Source organism: Cervus elaphus, chromosome 17 (assembly GCF_910594005.1).
Source record: "Cervus elaphus chromosome 17, mCerEla1.1, whole genome shotgun sequence".
NCBI lineage: Eukaryota > Metazoa > Chordata > Mammalia > Artiodactyla > Cervidae > Cervus > Cervus elaphus.
In genome coordinates, this window is record NC_057831.1 from 13677736 (window position 1) to 13698418 (window position 20683).

The following is a 20683-nucleotide window of genomic DNA, read 5'->3' on the forward strand; positions in this document are numbered from 1 at the left end:
AGATCACATGTGGAATATACAGGACCACAAAACTCCCTGCAAAGATCCCTCTCCAGATCTGTTATGCTGAGGGTGGGCAGCACAACAAGAGTATGCTCCCTGGATCAAGGAGGGAATAAGACAATTTAATGGGATACAGTTTGGTCCTGTGTGGTCTGGAGGGTCTGCACACCAAGAACCTAAGGCCTTCTGGTGCAGGAGCTGGGACAGAAAGAGAAAGGCATGATCATGGACTTGGGGCCCCCCGAACCACCAACTAACTAATGACAGGAAACTCTGACAAGTTCAGGAATTCTAAATAGGCTTCCAGATCATTCTGAAGGTAAACATACATTCCATGTATATGGAATGCTCTCAAATGATATTTTTGGGACTTCCCTGTTGGCCCAGTGGTTACGACATTTTGCTTCCAATGCAGAGGGAAGGGGTTCCATACCTGGTTGGGGAACTAAGATCCTACATGCCATGTGGCATGGCCGAAAAGTAAAGGAGTCAAATGATATCTCTGTTTCCCAAGTACGTTCTCTTGTTCTTCCTATAATAAGAGAACGCAGGATGTCTAGGGCACAAACAAGTTAGACACCAGCTAAGCTGAAGAAGTCAGAGATTTCAAACCAAAGGAATTCATTGTATAGAGGAGAATAGAAGCTATTTTATTTAACAGTCTATTAGCATGACATATGGAAAAGGAAATGGCAACCCACTCCAGTATTCTTGCCTGGAGAATTCCATGGACAGAGGAGCCTGGTGGGCTACAGTGGGGTCACAAAGAGTCAGACACGACTGATCACACAGCACAGCATGACATAAGTATTGAATATTCAGATATGACACATAGGTATCCAGTTTCAGTCTTGATACAAGCTCTGTAATGCTAGGGGTGGGCCTAGCCAAGATATTTACCTTACGCTAGAGGGCTATGATTTTGTAATGACCTTTCACTACAGGTTGATCTTGGCTGGTTGTGGATTTCTTAGTATCCATAACTACTCTTACTTTTACATGGAAAATTAACCAGATTGTTCCACAACCACTCGCTTCGGTTCAGAGTTCCACCCACTCTTTTCAGATGAATACTGAAATTCATTTCAGGTGAATACTGAGTCATTCATTTTCTCAGGAGTCTGCAGAGGCAAAAGGTTTTTCTGAAGTCAGAAAAGTAAAGAAAACTGGGGAGAGATGAAGGACCTATATGGTGTTTGATGGTTTTAAAACACTTTTATGCTTTATCATCTCAATTTTTTTTTAGAACCACACTGTACAAGCAGATGTGTGAGTGTTCAGTAGCTCAGTCATTTCTGACTCTTTTGTGACTGTATGGACTGTAGCTCACCAAGCTCCTCTGTCCATGGGATTATCCTGGCAAGAATACTGCAGTGGGTTGCCATTTCCCTCTTCAGGGGATCTTTTCAACCCAGGGATCAAACCTGTGTCTTCTGAGGCTCAGGGCTGCATTGGCAGGCACTCTTTACCACATAAGCCACCTGGGAAGCCCCATTTCTTACTGTCATACTAGAAATATTTTACCAGTTTATCTTCATTTCAAGGTTTAGCTTTAGTAACTAATTTTCATACAGTTAAAATTTATATATGTTACATTGAACAAGCACAACAAAGTTCTTATGACTTTGTTTTTATTTCTAAGTGTTTCTTCAAATTCTATGAGCCTGATGTCTCTGGCACACAGATTTCCTCACTCCTGAATAACAAATAATCTTGTGGTCACTGTAGATCACAAAAATGAGTGAAGTCGCTCAGTCGTGTCCAACTCTTTGCAACCCCGTGGCCTGTAGCCTACCAGACTCCTCTGTCCATGGGATTTTCCAGGCAAAGGTAATGGAGTGGGTTGCCATTTCCTTCTGCAGGGGATCTTCCCAACCCAGGGGTCGAACCGGGGTCTCCCGCGTTGCAGGCAGACACTTTGCCATCTGAGCCACCTGGGAAGCCAATATATCACAAAAGCTGATCTTAATTCAGAATTAGGATGCTCAATCATATATAATTAGGAAAACTCTGAACTTCATCATATAACAAATCTTATGTCCCTTCCCCAGATCAGTATTACTTCAGTCTGGAAACCTAGGATGTTTTCTAGTTCCCTGTTCCCTGCCTAGTATTGCCACTTCTCCCTCCCTAGCTGTTAACCTCAAATTCTACTCCTCTAGGATCAGTGTGCATGGAGGGAGAGCAGAGAAGGGAGTCAGGTAAGTTCTAGAATGAACTCTATGCTGCATCTAGGCCTAACAGGTGTTCAGGGTGACTTTTCCTCATACAGACCCCCTACAGTGTCTTATCTGCATTTCTCTTGACATGGGAACAGGCATCTCTAGGTCTATTCTAAAGAGGCACCCTCTCAGAATGGACAGCTACCTTTGATTCTCTTTATGGAGGTCTGTCTGAGCCTGCAGGAGACCTTTCTGAACATGACTGAGATCATTCCAGGCCTGCTTCTTTTCACAGGTAGCCCACGTCTGGTTCCCAGGGAACTCCCAAGCATCCTTTGCCCCAGCAATGTCTGGGAGAACTGGCCAGAGTTTTCTCTCCCTATGCTATTCATTGACAACCAGGCCTGATGCTTTCTGAAGCAACATCTAAATAGTAGACCACAGAACCTCAGAGTCAGTATGTCCCACCCTAGACCCACGTAAGCAGGTTTAGGTATTTTCAGGGCATGCCAACTACTTCATGAAAATATGTCTTCACAAGTCCTCTTCAATCTCCATACACTCTGGCCCTTTATTGCCTTGGCATGGGTAAGAATTTTCAGAGTTGCCAAACTGGTTTTTAATAATCTCCTTTGAGAACTGGTATCTTGTTCTGGCACACCTCTTTGGAAAATCACAGTTTGAATCTTGGCACCTCTATTAAAACTTCTGATTTAATACTCTGTTAAAAGTATTTCATAATCAATCATTTACCACTGAAATTTCTGTATCAGTTAAATACGGAAAATAGAATAGTTTCCCCATGTATCTGATGTATAGTCAATTAAATTTTCTGTTGGAGTTTCTTTCATTTAAATTTTTAAGCTCTCCAACTTCAACTGGATGTGTTTTTTCCCTTGGTGTGTGCTAATTATTCTTTTTTTTTTTTTTACTATGGTTACATAATTATCCAAGTATGTTTGTCTCTCTGTTCTTAATCCTCTCTTCCATTTTGAAAAGTTTATTTTCATATATACATCCATTTTTGGCCTCTCATTGCTCTCATTAATCAGCATTTAATTATTATTGTGTAATAATATGTTCTATTATCTGGTTAGGCTGGAGTCTTCCCATTACTCTTCTTTTCAAGATTATCTCATGTTGACAATTTTAAATTTAGAAATAATTTATAATGTAGGAATAATTGTTACAGTAAGAGCAAATTAAAACAAATATTAAAATGCTTACAACTGTCACATTATTCTATGTGCTTTTCAAATATTAATTCATTTAATTTTCAGAATAACTTTGATCTATTTAATTATTGGCCCTATTTCTTCAACTCTTCCTGTATCATCCACAGCTTTGTCATGGCCTAATCCTGGGAAGGATGTATTTCCTACCCCTTGACTCTGGACTTGGGTCATAAGATTTGCATGGTGAGTAGGATGGGAAGAGATAGCTGAGTATAGAAATATGCTTGCCCAGCTTGGCTTGTTCTCCTGTGTTCTAGTCATTGCCGTAGGAAGAATATGTGTCTATCCCACGGAACCAGGAGGGCCGGGAAACACTGAGAACAAGGCTGGTCCAATAGATGCACAGATTATAAGACTAAATTATTGCTGCTTTTAACCATTGAGTTTTGGAGTGGTTTGTTAAGCAGTATTGTTTGGCAACAGCTAAGTAATAAGCCACAATATTCAATAGGCACTTTTATTATTACCATTTTACAAATGCGAAAAAATGAGGCAAAGAGAGGTTAAGTAATTTATCAGCTAGCAAATGGGCAGAATGGCTCCAGAGTACATGCTTTTAACTATCTTTACAATATTTGAGCCTTCATTTAGAAGAAAGTTTAGTCAAAATCATATATTCTATTTTTTTCATCTTCTAATATAAATATATACTTTTCTTTATAAGGATGCCACACACCTCCTCTAGCTTATTCTGAAATATATATGATTTGATGATTATTAGGGTTTATCTTTATAGATTTTGGACTAAAACTTTGTTTTATTTTTCAACCTACTTTGTTATCAATACTTTAAAAGTATTGATTAACAGTAGTATTAAAGTATTAAAAGACATTCTTTGCAGTTGTATTTCTCTTGCTACTTCTTAGTCTCCTTGTGAACCCCTATTCATCTTCCCTGTCCTTAAATAGTTCTGTATAGTTATGTCCTTCTGGAGGAGGGCATGGCAACCCACTCCAGTATTCTTGCCTGGAGAATCCCCATGGACAGAGGAGCCTGGAGGGCTACAGTCCATGGGATTGCAAGGGGTTGGACACGACTGAGCGACTAAGCATAGTTCTGTCCTAGACCCTTTCTGACTCCCATTTTCTACCTTTCCCTGGGAAATTTTACCCACTCTAGATGTGGATGAAATTTTCTGGTCTGCCCTGTTCGTGTGTGTGTGTGTGTGTGTGTGTGTGTGTGTGTGTGTGTGTGTGTGTGTGTGTGTGTGTGTGTGTGTGTGTGTGTGCAGGCTAAGTAGTTTCAGTCTGATTCTCTGTGACCTTATGGACTGTAGCGTGTGTGTGTGTGTGTGTGTGTGTGTGTGTGTGTGTGTGTGTGCAGGCTAAGTAGTTTCAGTCTGATTCTCTGTGACCTTATGGACTGTAGCCTGCCCTGTTCGTGCGTGTGTGTGTGTGTGTGTGTGTGTGTGTGTGTGCAGGCTAAGTAGTTTCAGTCTGATTCTCTGTGACCTTATGGACTGTAGCCTGCCCTGTTCGTGCGTGTGTGTGTGTGTGTGTGTGTGTGTGTGTGTGTGCAGGCTAAGTAGTTTCAGTCTGATTCTCTGTGACCTTATGGACTGTAGCCTGCCCTGTTCGTGCGTGTGTGTGTGTGTGTGTGTGTGTGTGTGTGTGTGTGTGCAGGCTAAGTAGTTTCAGTCTGATTCTCTGTGACCTTATGGACTGTAGCCTGCCCTGTTCGTGCGTGTGTGTGTGTGTGTGTGTGTGTGTGTGTGTGTGTGCAGGCTAAGTAGTTTCAGTCTGATTCTCTGTGACCTTATGGACTGTAGCCCGCCAGGCTCCTCTGTCCATGGCATTCTCCAGGCAAGAATGCTGGAGTGGGTTGCCATGCCCTCCTCCACAGGATCTTCCTGACCCAGGGATGGGACCCGTGTGTCTTATGTCTCCTGTATTGGCAGCTGGGTTCTTCACCATTAGTGCTACCTGGAAAGCACCCAGACACAAATATTCACCTACCTACTGCGCTCCTCCATTGAGATCCTCACAGACCTCAAATTCAAAAACGCTGAAGTAATTTTTTGCCATCCACTCCCCAAACCTGCTAGTTCTTTCATGATTCTTGTCATTATAAATGGTACCACCATTCATTCAGCTTCTCCAAAACCAAAACTAGGTATACTCCTTCATTCCTTCCTCATTCTTTTTCTCAAGCCAACAACTTCTATTGATTTTACTACTGAATATCATACAAATTCCTACAATTTTTAGCCTTTATTTCAATCAATTCTTACATTCTTAAATTCATATGATTACTATAGTTTCATAAAGCTAATAATCAGGAATATGCTACTTTTTAGATATCCAATCAAGCAGTTATTCTTACTGATTAGTCTTGACTGTGTATTTCACATCTGTTTAGCCCCATTAAGACACCAGGCCACTTCAATCACAGGAGGTCAGCACCCTTTACGTTTGGCCTGGGAATCCACCAATGCCTGCACAGATGGTTGTCCCAGATAATCACCCACTTAACCGCTAATGCTTCTCTCTTCTTTTCTAGATACTGGTGGTTTAGCTACATCCCAACTGTACTTCTTCCTGCCATATTACAAAAACTAGATGCTCAATCATAGGATGTTCTGACTCTAAGCTTATCCACCTATTTTTCAGCTGTGTCTCCCGCATTATATTAATATTTGGTAAACTTCACCAACCTTATCCATTAAGCAATCCCATTAAAACTTTTTTAATGCTTTAGATTCAAATCATTGGTGCTCAGAACTCAATACACATGAGAAGCACCTCGAATGTTTCTTCCAATATAAATATTTTCAGACTTTGGATATTTTGATTAGGTTTTGGGTGGAACTGGGAATTTCCTTTTAAAAAATCACTAGAGAATTCTAACGAACAGCCAGGCTTAGGAATTGATTTTTCTAAAAAGAAAATTATATATAAATAATATAGGAGTTTATTTACAATTTAAGCAATGAAAACAGATTTTAAAGTTACAGAAATTACCATCTTTTCCCATAATAAGCAGCCTGTTTAAAAGTCTGCTTTCACATGGGGATTCCCTGATGGCTCAGCTGGTAAAGAATCCTCCTGCAATGCAGGAGAACTGGGTTCAATCATTGGGTTGGGATGATTCCCTGGAGAAGGGAACAGCTACCCACTCCAGTATTCTGGCCTGGAGAATTCCATGCACTGTATAGTCCACGGGGGCGCAAAGAGTCGGACATGACTGAGTGACTTTCACTTCACTTCCTGCTTTCATGTAAAGATGTTTACAGAATGGAAGAAAGATCTTTTCTTTAAGAGTTCAGCTTTTCCGAGTTTCTAATGTCAAAAATCTTGCTGCTTTGGGGTTGCCACAATTTTGTTGTTGTTTAGTTGTTAAGTTGTGTCAGGCTCTTTTGCGACCTCATGGACCATAGCCTCCCAGGCCTCTGTCCATGGAATTTCCCAGGCAAGAATACTGGAGTGGTTTGCCATTTCCTTCTCCAGAGGATCTTCCTGACCCAAGGATCGAATCCGCATCTCCTGCATTGGTAGATGCATTCTTTACCAATGAGCCACCAAGGAAGCCTAGCTACAATCTTACTAAGTTGAAAATTAGTGTCTCATCTTTATAAATTATTACAGCTTATTTCAACAGAGACTTTCTCAAAGAAAGCAAATGACCTTAATTACTAAACCAGGCATTTAATCATTCTACTTGGTCTGATTCAGAAAGCTTTTGTTTCTTGTAACATGACTCAAAGTAGGGGTTTCCCAGGTGGTTCAGTGGTAAAAGAATCCACCTGCCAATGCAGGAGATGCAGGGTCTCTCTGGGTCAGGAAGATCCCCTGGAGGAGGAAATGGCAACCCACTCCAGTATTCTTGCTTGGGAAATCTCATGGACAGAGGAGCCTGGCAAGCTACAGTCCTTAGGATTGCAAAAGATTCAGACATGACTTAGCGACTGAGCACACACAACTCAAAGTAGCCTTATATCCATGGCCTAATAAAGAGTTAATAATGATCAACAAGAAGTTTATTATATGGAATCCATGTGAAGATGACTATATTAGGACAACCATGTTTTAGACAATTTGTGTTCAAGTCTAAACTTAGTGACATTCTTCATTTTTAAGAACTTAATTTACTTATAAACCGAAACAAGCAGCAATTAGGATTTTAAATCTTGTAATAGTCTATAAACCCTTGGATTGACTATTTTCACATCTTTTAAAGATGCATTTAAAAATTAGCTGTATCTGTTAAGTGTCTGAGTACATGTTTAGCTGAAAATAAATAACCTACAGAAGAAAAGAAAATAGCGTTAACAGGCATGCTGTCTTACTAGGCAAAGACAAAACAAAACAAAATCTTGTTTAGGGGTATGTGTTTGCAAGTCAGGGCAATTCTGTCCATCCATACTGGGGAGGCTACAGAAAATGTCATATTTATGATGAGAAGCGATGTAAGTATTTCAAAGATATCCTGGTGCAACTCCCCATTTTTCTGCTCATCTGTGACTTTCTTAGCTTCTCTATTTACAGATAGGCTCCTCATATCCACTTGTTCATTCCACCCTTCACCCCTGACCATCCAATATCCTTGGTATGTCCACTGAGGAGCCCCAGGCCACACTGTGGTACCTTATTCTGAGCTCCCCTCTCTGGTAATGAGGATCCTGCCCCTGCTTATCTTTTCCATTAACATTATCCAATTAAATGAAGTCATATCCATGTCTCTTATTCCTTTGTCCCTTGTGTTCTTCTTGGTTGATTTACTTACTCCTTCTAAACTTTGAATGAATGTTATCTTCCATCAGATGACATAGCCATTTGTTGTTCAGTCGCCCAGTCGTGTCCAACTCTTTGTGACCCCATAGACTGCAGTATGCCAGGCCTCTCTGTCCCTCCCCATCTCCCGAATTTTGTTCAAGTTCATATCCATAGTATCAGTGATGCCATCCAGCCATCTCATCTTCCTCCTCAGAAGGAGAAAATGGTGTCAGAGGACATAGCCATAGCCTAAGGAATATATTACTGTAGAAATTTTACCCATTGAGACAGTTGTGTGACTCTAGGCTTTTCTCCCTAAAATCTCTCCCTAAAAACATCCTGGGATTTCTTTTCCTATGTTTTTCGTCATGTCTTGCTCTAAAACAAAAATCTTCAAGAGACTCCGTACTCTCAGGGTGAAACTACAATTCTTCAAACTTTTATCAACTGAGGCAATTCATTTGTAGTCTGTCTCTGTAAATCCAAGAAATAACCTCAGTAAGATTTAATAGAATATATTATCATGCTATGTCCTATTTAAAGGACCTCATCACTCCTGATGCCCCTGGAATCGAGTTCCGGCCCTTCACACCTTTTCAAAGCTCTTCAATACCTGGTGTCACTTGAACTTTCTAACATTATTTCCCAAACTCCTCCAGTCCAGATGTGTCTCAGCCAGTCGGTATTCTCTTTTCTTTTACATGTCCTTCAACTTCTTCTTTTCCTTTCCAAATTTCCATCATACTTTAAGACTTAGCTTTAGTCCCACCTCCTGATTAAGTTTTGCATGAATAATCAGTTCATACTAATTTCATCTCTAAGCAATCCTGCTTTTCTCATCTTTTAAACTGAATCAAATAATACCTTTAGTTTTTATATAATCATTTATATAATTTATATAATTTTATATTTTATATATGATTTATATAATCATATATAACTAGAGGAGTATATTTGCAATGTGACCACATCCAAGCCAAAATAAACCTAAGATGTGATTCCATAGGGAAGCTGATGCCTGAACACCAAAATGCCAGCTCAGAAAAGAACTAGAAGTTACTGGGGGTCTTTAACTTTGGATTTCATGAGGATGTCAGAACTATTGCTTAGAGTGCATGAAACCCAAGCCTATAATTAGAAATGTGAAGTTTATGTACTTAAAATATCAGTAGAGGTACAATAAAGGCTAGACCATTCAACTGCCTCTGATTTTATTGTCAAGTCTTTCTTATGGATGTGGGTATAAGCCTTACCTATTCCCTACTGTGGGTAGGGCACCCAACTGATGGATTTTACCCTTCAAGTCACATCTCATTTGGTCTGCCATGGCATGACCATTCTTGTTTCTTGGCTCTTACTACTAATTGTAAGAATTCTTAGTCTCCTTTTGTGTTCTGTTTATTCCAGAAGTGGCTTTTTTAGGGCTGAGTTCTGCCTTTCCATCCTACGTGTGGATTGTCTGCATGCCTTGTGTGGGAATTAGAATTCTCCAACTAGCAGCTGTGTTCTGTGCTGTGTGGCTGGAAAACATCTTAAAGCCACTTGTGGGAAGAATATCTTTTGAAAAACGTGGATCTTGAAGTCAGGCAGATTTCTAAGTCTAAATTTTTTACATAAAGGGGATAACAAGCAAAGTAACATCTCCTTCAATTTGAAGGTCATTTCTTGTACCACCCTACTCACTAACCACACCCAGTCTAAGGCACCTTTCTTTCGTTTAAAATTTCTTTGAATTGTTTCTTCACTTTTGAATACTTATCTGAATAGCTTACAGAATACCACAGAATAATAGGCATTAGAGTTTGGTGATGATTAGTTTATCAGTATATTTCTTCCCCACCACAATTTAAGTTCCACTAGAGCAGAGGCCTGGCGGGCTGCAGTCCAGTCTACAGGGTCTCGAAGTGTCAGATAGAAGACTAACACTTTCACGTGGGGCTTCCCTGGTGACTCAGAGGGTAAAGAATCTGCCTGCAATGCAGAAGACCTGGGTTTGATCCCTGGGTTGGGAAGATCCCTGGAGAAGGGAATGGTTACCCACTCCAGTATTCTTGCCTAGAGAATTCCACGGACAGAGAAACCTGGCGTGCTACAGTCCATGGGGCTGCAAAGAGTCAGACATGACTGACTAACACTTTTCAGAATAAAAGCTATGCCAGACTTAGTTCACCATTATGTTTCCAGCCTGTAGCACTGGCCCAACTCCTCAAATATTTGTTGAACGGGTAAATTCCTCATAAGGTTGGTGGAGAAGGAGAGGAGGTAAACAGTGTAAAACACTATATAAATATTCAGAGCATATATGTGTGTGTATTTATCAGTACATAGAGTATTATGGTCAGTACATGGTATTTGGTAAAAGGTCCGTCTAGTCAAGGCTATGGTTTTTCCAGTAGTCATGTATGGATGTGAGAGTTGGACGATAAAGAAAGCTGAGTGCTGAAGAATTGATGCTTTTGAACTGTGGTGTTGGAGAACACTCTGGAGACTCCCTTGGATTGCAAGGAGATCCAACCAGTCCATTCTAAAGAAGATAAATCCTGGGTGTTCATTGGAAGGACTGATGTTGAAGCAGAAACTCCAATACTTTGGCCACCTGATGCGAAAAGCTGACTCATTTGAAAAGACCCTGATGCTGGGAAAGATTGAGGGCGGGAGGAGAAGGGGATGACAGAGGATGAGATTGTTGGATGGCATCACTGACTCGATGGACGTGGGTTTGGGTGGACACCGGGAGTTGGTGATAGACAGGGAGGCCTGACGTGCTGCAGTTCATGGGGTCGCAAAGAGTCGGACACGACTGAGAGACTGAACTGAACTGAACTGAACATTTATTTACTCTTGCTTGAAATCTGCACTGAAAATAGCCCTTCCTCTTGCAGTAGCAACATAGACACTTCTTGTGTCATATCACTGACTCTCCCCAACTAAAAGTAGTGGATTGACCTGAATGTTCATTTGCTTCTTTTCTGCTGAAGCACCTGATGAGGCCCACAGAGCCGGGAGCATCACCTCACAGCGCTTTCAGCCTCCCAAGACTCAGTCCTCTCATTACATATTTGGTGATTTAACTCACAGACTTGCTAAGATCACATTCCCAAGCAGTCTTCTAAAATTGCCCATCTCTCCACAGACTAACCAGAGTGGCCTCAGAGAAGAGAACAGCCTAGTGGAAGGCTACATGTGTTCGCAAAATTAACTGCATGGAGCACACCAAGTTTCAAAGGTGTGAAGTTTCCATTTTACACATTTTGCCTAGAAACGTAACAGGAATTTTAGCAACATGACGGAATATAACACTGTAAATCAATTATACTTCACTAAAATAAATAAATATACAAAAATAAAGAAATAGCTAAGTAAAACTTAGATTTATATCTAGCAAACAAAGAGAATCTGACATTTTATGTGCCAGCACATAGTAGGTGCCCAACAAATAACTTTGGGGAGGGGGAAAGTATGTCTCAGTGGCTACTGGAATTGATTGCCTCCCCATTAGATACTATAAATCCCCTTCCTGTCTTGGAGCAGGGCTTTAAGAACACAACTCTAGTAAAAGCAGGCGTATCTTCACAATCAAGACAAGCTTTTGTTTTACTTCCCAGTTATAAAAAAGTGGGGGGGAGGGGGCAGAGTTCCCCGAATTTCTAGATGGGAAATGGTGGTTTCTTTACCGCAGGAGTGCAGACCGGTCTCGTGATTCCTGGGGGTGAAACTTGCAACTCTTCTTCCTCTCCAAGTTCTTGGCTGGAGACAGCTGTGGGTAAGTTTGGGGAGATGGAAGGAGAAGGCGATTTCAGTATCTTCACGTAGAGAGACGCTAATCAGGAAGTCAGACTGTAAAGGCCAGCAATAGCCAAAGGAAATTCAACTTGTAGTCGCGACTGTTTGGGAAAAAAGAGAGAGGGGCGGGGATAAAAGAAGTAGGAAAAATTGGGGGAGGGGGAGGCGAGTAAAGGAAAACCAGAAAAGAGAGTATCTGCGCACTTTGTTGTTTCTCCTGCTCTTCCTTTCTCACTCCTTCCAGAAGCTAGGAAAAGTTTGCAGGCGCAGCATTCGGGATGGGTGAGCGGGATGTTGATTTGCAGACCCTGGAGGAAAAGCGCCTGCTTCCCTCTTCCCCATTCCCGCAGCCGTCTTCCCCTCTCGGGAGGATGGAAGGCAATCCTCCTGGAGACCCAGGGCAGCTGTAGCCCAGGATCCCGCAGGGCTCAAGCAGCGAGCAGCACTGTCTCTCTGGCAAATCCTCCCCTACCTCTTCCATCCTCCTCCCGGAAGGGAAAAAGGCAAGATCGAACCTCTAAACCGACTTCACCCCTCCCCCTCTTCCTGGGGGAGCTGAAGCAGAAAGTACGGTTCTGTGATTCAGTGGAGAGAGAAGAGGGTGGAGGCAGCAAAGAACTCCGAGTGCCAAAACTAAGTTGGTTCGCTGACCAAACGCACGCAGCTCGCAGCGCTTCCGCGGGTGCGCCAACCCCGCGGGGACCAAGGGGCTTGGCGCGGAGCAGGCGCGGGGTCGGGGACCGATTTGCGTCCCCGTGCGCTCCTGGGCCGAGGAGACGTTCCTACAAAGAAGGGGTGGTCAACGGTGGAGGGAGATCGATTAAGGGGGTGTTTTTTTCCTCCTTTGGCCGCCTGGTGAGTGTCTGGGAGATTGGCAAGCGCCTGGGAGAGGAAAGAGCAACAGAGAGCCCTGAAAGAGTGGAGAAAGTGATCCGGAAGCCGGTTCACTGCCTGCAGCTCCTTATCTGCCTGGGTTGGTGCTTTTTATCGGCGGTTCAGCTTCCCAGCACTTTCCAGCTGAGCGGACTGCTGGACCGACGGCCGATCCCACATCCATCAGTGCGCGCGCCTCTCAACTCCTCCTCGAGACCCTCCTCAACTCCTAACCTCGAGGGCGAAAAGTTCTGGCCACGAGTAGTTCCTGCCCAAGGTGATTTTCAGTTCCTTACTTGATTTTTTTTTGTTTTCCTCTTGGGAACTTTTGGGTGGAGGCTTTGATTTTTTTGTGTGTGGAAGCTACTTTGGGGAGTGAGGAGGGGGGGAAGTGCAATTTGATGGAGAAAAGCGACTCCTTGTTTTCCCACACGTCCCATCCCTTAAGCCACCACTTCTAGAAGATTAAAGTTGTTGGACGTGGGGACAGCCGAGAGGACAGGACTTCTTTCCAGGTGGAGCCCCTCCACCGCCTGTAGAGTCTGTTCCTCCTGCGTGCATGTGTGCGCCAGCGGCGGCGCGGGGTGCGTTGCTCTGCTTTGGAGTCTCAGCTGGGACCAGAGTGAATGGCCCCCAGGGGCTGCGCGGGGCCTCTGCCTCCGCCACCTTCTCCACAGACCTGGGTCTGGCCCAGAAAGATGCTAGCCATGGGGGCGCTGGCAGGCTTCTGGGTTCTCAGCCTCCTCACTTATGGTTACCTGTCCTGGGGCCAGGGCTTGGAGGAGGAGGAAGAAGGGGCTTTGCGAGCTCAAACTGGAGAGAGACTGGAGCCCCGCGTAACCGCCGTGTCCCAGCCCCATCTCATTTTCATCCTAGCGGATGATCAGGGATTTAGAGATGTGGGTTACCATGGATCAGAGATAAAGACTCCCACTCTTGACAAGCTTGCTGCCGAAGGAGTTAAACTGGAGAACTACTATGTCCAGCCTATTTGCACACCGTCCAGGAGTCAGTTTATTACTGGAAAGTAAGTGTTACTTTATTCTTTGCAGATATCTTAAGCAGTTGATTAAGATGCAGCTCCTAACTTAATGGAGTTGCAGTAAATATGGGAAACTAAATGAATGAATGAGTGCATGAATGGATGCGCAAAATGCATTTAGCTGTGGTGGGTATTAAAATGGATGTCCTGTTGATGATCTGAAAGTCTCCTGACTAGATTAGTCTCATTTTCCTTACTCTCAGAGCCTGCTGTGAAGTGTGTTCAGAGTTTTAAAATGAGATCAGAACTTATAAACTCCCACCTACCAACCAGAGATCTCCGGAAGTGTTCTTTTCTAAATGGATTTTGGCTTTTGAGCTTGCTCAGATTTTGTTTCGGGTGTTGGAGTTTCTAGGCACCATCACTGATAAGAGAAACAGACCGAAATTGTTCTGGACTCTTGGTTTATTTGTAAATCTAGAATTGACAGGTAATCACAGAGAGAAGAAGGGCGAAGAAATGTATGGAAGGCAGTGTAAAATCTGACCAGTGTACATGGGACTCTGCCTGGGTCTTTGATAGGTAATTTTCTGTGACAAGATCATTAGGGAAGGCAATATGTAATCACCAAGGCAGTTCTCAAAATGGGAGAAATTACAGTGGTAAATGCTCAGTATGAGTTAAAATTCATCCAAAGTTTTCCAGTTGTACCTCACATGTCTAGGAATTTTCTGATTAACTCTAAGAAAAATCAGATTATTTGGATGCTTAAGAAACTGTTTTTAATATTATTGTTATTTGCTGCTAAATCTCCTAATTGGGGTGTTCACTCATATTCATATTTTCACTCTATCCTGTCCGAATATAGGTTACTATAGTTTGCTTGTCCAAATTCAGCCTGTGGAATGGAGATAAACTAGGAGACCCAGAGGTTTAGCCTCCACTGGACAGAGGTAGAAGAAAAGCCTTAGAGGTTTCAGTGAATGAGTCTTGTGATTTCAGTTTCAGGGGAGGCTTGCTTCAGTGAAGTTGTTCTTGGAATTGGTTCCTATAAGAGTAGCCAGTATCCATTGGAAAAATAAAGACTATTTTGTAGGAATCTCTGTCTTGCAGAGACTTTTGCTTACTACCCGATTTCCACTGCTTAGCAAACTGTCAGAAGTTAGCATCACTGCCAGAAAAAAAAAAAAAAATGCAATCATTTCCTGTCTAGAGAGTGAGAGTAAAGAAGGCTCACTGTACTTCAGAGTCATTCTAAAGGTTAACTGTGGCATCAGAAAGTCAGGGGCATTTGGTATTTATAAAGTAGCAGACTGTTGGCTAGAAAATAACAAGTCCATCTGATGGCCTGGGGGTCAAGTTCTTTATGTCTAATCCAAACATCCTTATATTTGGTTTTTGAAATAAACTTGTTGTAAATGCTTGCCTGAAGCTCTTCGACTAAATTTGTAGAATTTGGATTTATTCAGATAGCCAAGAGTAATTGAAAAACATACCTAAATGGTATTAATTTATCTTTCACAATAGAGCATTTAAGACTTTTTTTTTCACCAAAGAATAGCAGCAGCAAGCATTATCTTGCACTGATAAAATACCTAGGTTTTATCTTTTAATCTTGATGTTTAATTAATGACATGAAGCAGAAGTCAAGGTGGAAATAAATTCTCATTTTTCTTTGTTGTCAAAGGTTGACTCTCCTGTCTTTTCAATGCAAACATTTCAGGAAAAGATTTATTTTCCTTATTAAATTTTTCTGTTCAGTGTAACAAGTTGTGTAACTGTTTTATAGAAAAAAGGTTCAAATAACTAGTGTGATTTGACTTAAATTTCTGTTTGAATTAAACAGTTGAAGACATTTGCACTTTCAGTTCTCCTTTTAGACAAATTGCTGGAACCTTCCTTAAATGAACACAGATGTAAGAAAGAAAGTGGTTATAGAAGCCTAGTTTTGGGTCTAATATTCATAATGCAAGCCCAGAAAATATGGTCATTTGTCCTCTACATGAGTACTTTTCTATGATTTCTGGATCCTCTAAAGTTAATAGAAAACCTAAATTAACTGAATTACATTAAGGGAAAGAACAGGTTATGTGGAATATGATAGAATTCAAAGACTGTCACATTTATGAAGGAAGAGTTTAAGTGATTGAAGCTGGAGCTACTTTTGATACTATTAACAAAATAATCCTCCCTTTATATTTTGCTCGAGTCAAAATGTAAAAATCTATTCCCTTATACTGCACATACCTATGATAAATTCCAATTTCTTTAACAATTTACATCATATCAGTCTGGCAATATTGAACATAAGCCAGCCTGTCAATAAGCATTCACTGTGTACAGATCCCTATATTGGAACTGTGAGGAGCAAAGAAGTAAGCCTAATCTCTGGACAGTGACCCTCAAGTTTGTGCAGAAAGAATCAGCCTGACTGCTAGTACCTGAAGTATGGTCTTCCAGCTTCAGTGGTCTGGGGTTGAGCCCAGAAATTAATAGTAATTTAACAAACATATCCAGTTATTCTAATAATGATCCTCATATAAACTGAGTGTTAATATTAAACACTAGCATCTACTGAGCAGTTACTGTGTTCCAAGAGTGCATTTTTATCTCATTTAATCTTTACAACAATTCTATGAGGTGATTATTATTGTTATCCCTACGTTGAGTGGATGTGGCAGTCGATTCCAGGAGAGAGAGTGATGCAGACGTTCTGTGTACTGGGCTTTGAGAAACAACACTGGAGGTGTTCAAAGTTAGACTGGAGATACAATGGTTGATTGAGAAAGCAGCTGCTTACATTTGATTTATTTCAAAGTAATTTTCCCACCTTTTAAAAAAATTGTTTTTCAAATAAAGACATATAGCAATGACATCATTTCTTCTTAAAGAGAATATAATGAAGGCCTCAGAAGAGAGTTATAAATTTTGCAAAATTTAGATGTGTTTCATGCAGACTTTAGAGTTGAAGAGACTGGCAATCTGAGCTGAATATATATCTTTGGCAATACTTTTGTGTTTTGACTATTTTGTTATTCATTTTTTCCCACTTGAAATACCATGATGATCATTTAACAAATGTAAAGATAAACCAAATAATGTATATTTATAATAGGATATTTGATTTGATAAATTAATTAAAAAAAAAAAACCCTTGTGACTCGCCAAGAGTAATCACAACCCAGCTTTTAGCACTTTAGATTAATTTTGCCTGTTTTTGAACTTCATATAAATAGAATTGTAGAAAAGGTATTTTTTCATGTCTGGCTTCTTTCTCTTAACATTTTGTTGTAAAATTTATCCATATTGTTGGCTGGAGTTATAATCCACTTATTCTCATCAGTGAATAGTGTTCTTTTATATAAATATTAATTCTTCCATTCTGTTGAATGACATGTGGGTTGTTTTGGTGTTGGGCCATTATTAATAGTGCGGCCATAAACATACTTGCATATATTTTCAGTGAATATGTTTGTATATGTCAAGGGTATCTATCAAAAAGCAGGATTACTGTGTAATTGAAATATATATATACAGTTTTTGTAGATACTTCCCAGCACTTACCCAAAGTGGCTTAGCCACCATATACTGTCATTAGTGATGGAAAGTTTGTTTGCTTCACATTATAGCTAACATTGGTTGGTATCTCTTTCATTTTAGTCATTCTGATTATCATGCACTGGTATACCATTATGGTTTGGTTTGTATTTCCCTGGTGATTGAAGAAATTGAGCATATTTCATATTTTTATGGACGAGCTATTTACTTGTATCTGATTTTTTGCCTGAGTTTTTATTAGGTGATTGCTTTTCCTTATTGATTTGTGATGGTTATTTTTATATTCTATTCCTTTGTCAGATATTTGAGTTGCAAATGACTTCTCCCATTCTGTGGCTTGTTTTTTTCACTTTCTTAATGTTTTTTGATGAACAGAGGGTTTTTAATTTATTGTAGGCTTATTTATAATATTTTTATTGATGTCCTATTTAAGGTATCTTTGACTAAATCAAGATCATTGCAATGGTCTTTTAAAAAATTTTTATAGTTTTCTTTCTGTTTACATATATAATTCATCTGGAATTAATTTCTAATATGGTATTAATCAGGATTCAAACTGTTTTCCATATGTAAACTCACTTAATCCACACTATTTATTAAAAATATACTTTCTCCACTTTACTACAGTGTCATCTTTTTCATAAACCAGAAAAGGTACGTATTTGGGTCTGTTTCTGGAGTCTATTCTACAGCATTAATCTCTGTCCATTCTTCTGCCAATCCTACATTCCCTAACTATTGTAGCTCTATAATAAATATTGATATTTGGAATGTAAGTCCTTTTACTTGTTCTTCTTCCAAATTGCCTAAGGTATTCTTAACTAGTTCATTCATTTTAATATGAAAGAAGGGAGGGTATGGATGTACAGATTCAAAGAAGTTGAAGGATTTGGTTTTGGAGAATAGGAGGTAGTTCTCTTCTGATTATTCTAAGTGAAATAATAAATGAGGTCATTAGATGAGAATCTTAAGGTTTAAAGACAGAAAATATTCTAGGAGAGGGAGAAAGTGAATTAAGTAGAGAAGTGCTGTAAAAATCCTGGGCAGCGATGAGAACCCATTTGAGATCTGCGGTCATAAATTTAAACAGGGACCAGTCCTCGCTTGTTTTTCTTGCACCATGTTCAGGTGTGTGAGTGCAAAAGAAGCACTGTTGAAGAGGTGGATTTCGCTAGATCTGGAGCTTTGCCAAGTGAATATAGTGGGTCTTTAGACTCTAAACTTGGCAAGGGAAAGAGGAAGACTATCAGCGGCTTATATTCTCTAAAAAAGTGCCAGGGTCAATGGATTGTCTGTCTAGGGTTGAAGTGAGGACACTACAGTCAACTTGGAAAACCGGAAAGGTAGATAATGATAGTTGAAGAAATGCATTTTAGAAATAATAGGAGAATTGTGAGATGGAGGATGAAGCTTTGGAAGTGAAGGCAGGGTGTTAGAAAACATGGAGTTGATGGATCACTTGGGTGGATATTTCAACCATTAAGAACCATGGGAGAAATTGTATTAAAGAGCGCAGTAAGCCAGTGGCTGGAATCTGACAGCAGTAAGAGGCAGGGCCTGGAACTGGAGGACTCTAACAGGAAAGACTGTTGTTGTTTAGTTCTCTAAGTTGTGTCTGACTCTTTGTGACCCCATGGACTGTAGCCCCTCGGAATCCTCTGTCCATGGAATTGTCCAGTCAAGAATACAATAGTGGGTCGCCATTTCCTTCTCCAGGTAGATGGAACCCACGTCTCCTGCATCGGCAGGCAGATTCTTTACCACTGAGCGATCAGGGAAGCCCATAATGGGAAAGATAATGAGCCTCTGATCTGTTGCCTGACTTTTCAAAAAAGCTGAGCCTTTAAAAAGAAATAGGAGCCAAACCATGTAGAAGTGCCAGTGAGGAACTAGGAAGATACCCAATCCCTGCTTCAGAATCCTTGATAATTGGCCCGTGGGTAGAAGAACCTTCCTAAATTGAGAGGATAACCAGCAATCAGCCAGAGCAAAAGATGGAAGGAATGTCCAGGAAAGAGATGAGCTCACAGAGGATTTTGCTAATGACAGATTTTTAGTAACAGAAGGCTCTTTGGAAAGGAGTTAAGAGGGGAGAAGGATTTAATCAGAGCAGAGAATATACAGTGATATACAGAGAGATTAGAATCTGAGTGAAAGATACATTGGAAAGATTGGAGAAAGACAAGTTCTGGTGAAGACTGAAATAAAAGCTGAAAAGCATGGTGGGAATTTTTCCAGATGATCTCTTTGGAAATGTAAGTGTCAAATTGTAATTACAGCTTCTTTGTAGAGATTGACTGAGCAGGGCCTCCTCCCTATCCGTAGCCAACTGCTGCAGCCACACTGTACAGTCGGGCACACAGTCGGGAGATCTGGGGGTTTGGTCCAGGAAGACAGGATCTGTGTTGGCTTTTTGCAGTGGGCTGTAGCAGCAAGGGAATGTATCTTCCAGTAGTTTAGAAACTATCGCTTTCAGATATGAAATTGTCAGTTCACAATTACCCCAGTATTTCAAACCTTGAAAGAGTAATTGAATTACCAACCAGAATTCTCGGCCTTCTCCAGTCAATAGAAATTGACTAAAGGCCAGATAAGAAATTCAGGCAAGGCTTTACTGGGGCTCCTGGGCTGGCTGCAGGATGGAGCAAAATAAGTAACAAGTTCCATTGCTCCTCCCCCAAGGAGAGGGTGGAGCTTATTCCTAATATGGATGGAAGGTAGGGGCGTGTCCAGCGGAGGGGGTCAGGCTGGAGGAGGGGCTTAGATGGTTTGCCCACCCCTTTGTGGTACTGAGTACAAGGCACATGCCCAGTACCCTGTTTTTGCTCCTCGCTCTTCAGAAATGGAAGTTTTGGAGGGGAGGGGGGGAGTTAGATCTTTTTGTACCTTTTTGCACAGAATTTGCCCCAGGTGCACAAACACGCAGTTATTCTTAGTCCTATATTGTTTCTTTGTATTTTGTAGCTTGAAGAGAGGTGTGGCCAGGTACAAAACATTGCCGCACTGCAGCAAAGAGTCCCAGGACCCAGTCTGTCTCACTTTCACGGGAGAAAGATTCACGAAAGCAAAGGTTTCTTGATTGTTCCATTTCATAGACATGTGGGACATACACACCATATCCACCCCCCACACACACACTTAGATTGTAAACATCAAGGATCATGCATGCTTCTTCCATCCATTTCTTTTATCCAAGACCTAGTTTTAAATAGTGTTATGCATCCTAAAAGTACACAATAAGTACCAGTTACTAAGAGTTCACTTATTGCATTCATAAATATTTAAATAATACATAAACATTTAGAAAAATGTTTGTAGTTAGAGAAGTTTGGAAGAAACATTTTGGCTTTGGAAAGTGAATGTAACAGCAAATGG

The 20683-nt window shown here is 40.9% G+C and overlaps 2 protein-coding genes and 1 long non-coding RNA gene across 5 annotated transcripts in view; 2 read left to right on the plus strand and 1 right to left on the minus strand.

The window, feature by feature from the left end:
* Nucleotides 1-12240, minus strand: part of LOC122673292 — a 60782-nt gene extending 48542 nt beyond the window's left edge. For all 3 annotated transcript variants that reach the window (XR_006334658.1, XR_006334659.1, XR_006334657.1), the window contains exons 1-2: nucleotides 12100-12240; nucleotides 11787-11996 (exon numbers count right to left, since the gene is read on the minus strand). This is a non-coding gene — a long non-coding RNA (uncharacterized LOC122673292). The remainder of the gene's footprint in view (nucleotides 1-11786; nucleotides 11997-12099) is intronic.
* The window catches only part of LOC122673290, an 81177-nt gene continuing 72680 nt past the window's right edge, over nucleotides 12187-20683 (plus strand). The window contains exon 1 of the mRNA XM_043870926.1: nucleotides 12187-13045. Coding sequence (XP_043726861.1) covers nucleotides 12187-13045 — 859 coding nt within the window. The remainder of the gene's footprint in view (nucleotides 13046-20683) is intronic.
* ARSJ (arylsulfatase family member J) overlaps nucleotides 13385-20683 on the plus strand; it is a 72324-nt gene continuing 65025 nt past the window's right edge. The window contains exon 1 of the mRNA XM_043870924.1: nucleotides 13385-13795. Coding sequence (XP_043726859.1) covers nucleotides 13395-13795 — 401 coding nt within the window. The 5' untranslated portion in view covers nucleotides 13385-13394. The remainder of the gene's footprint in view (nucleotides 13796-20683) is intronic.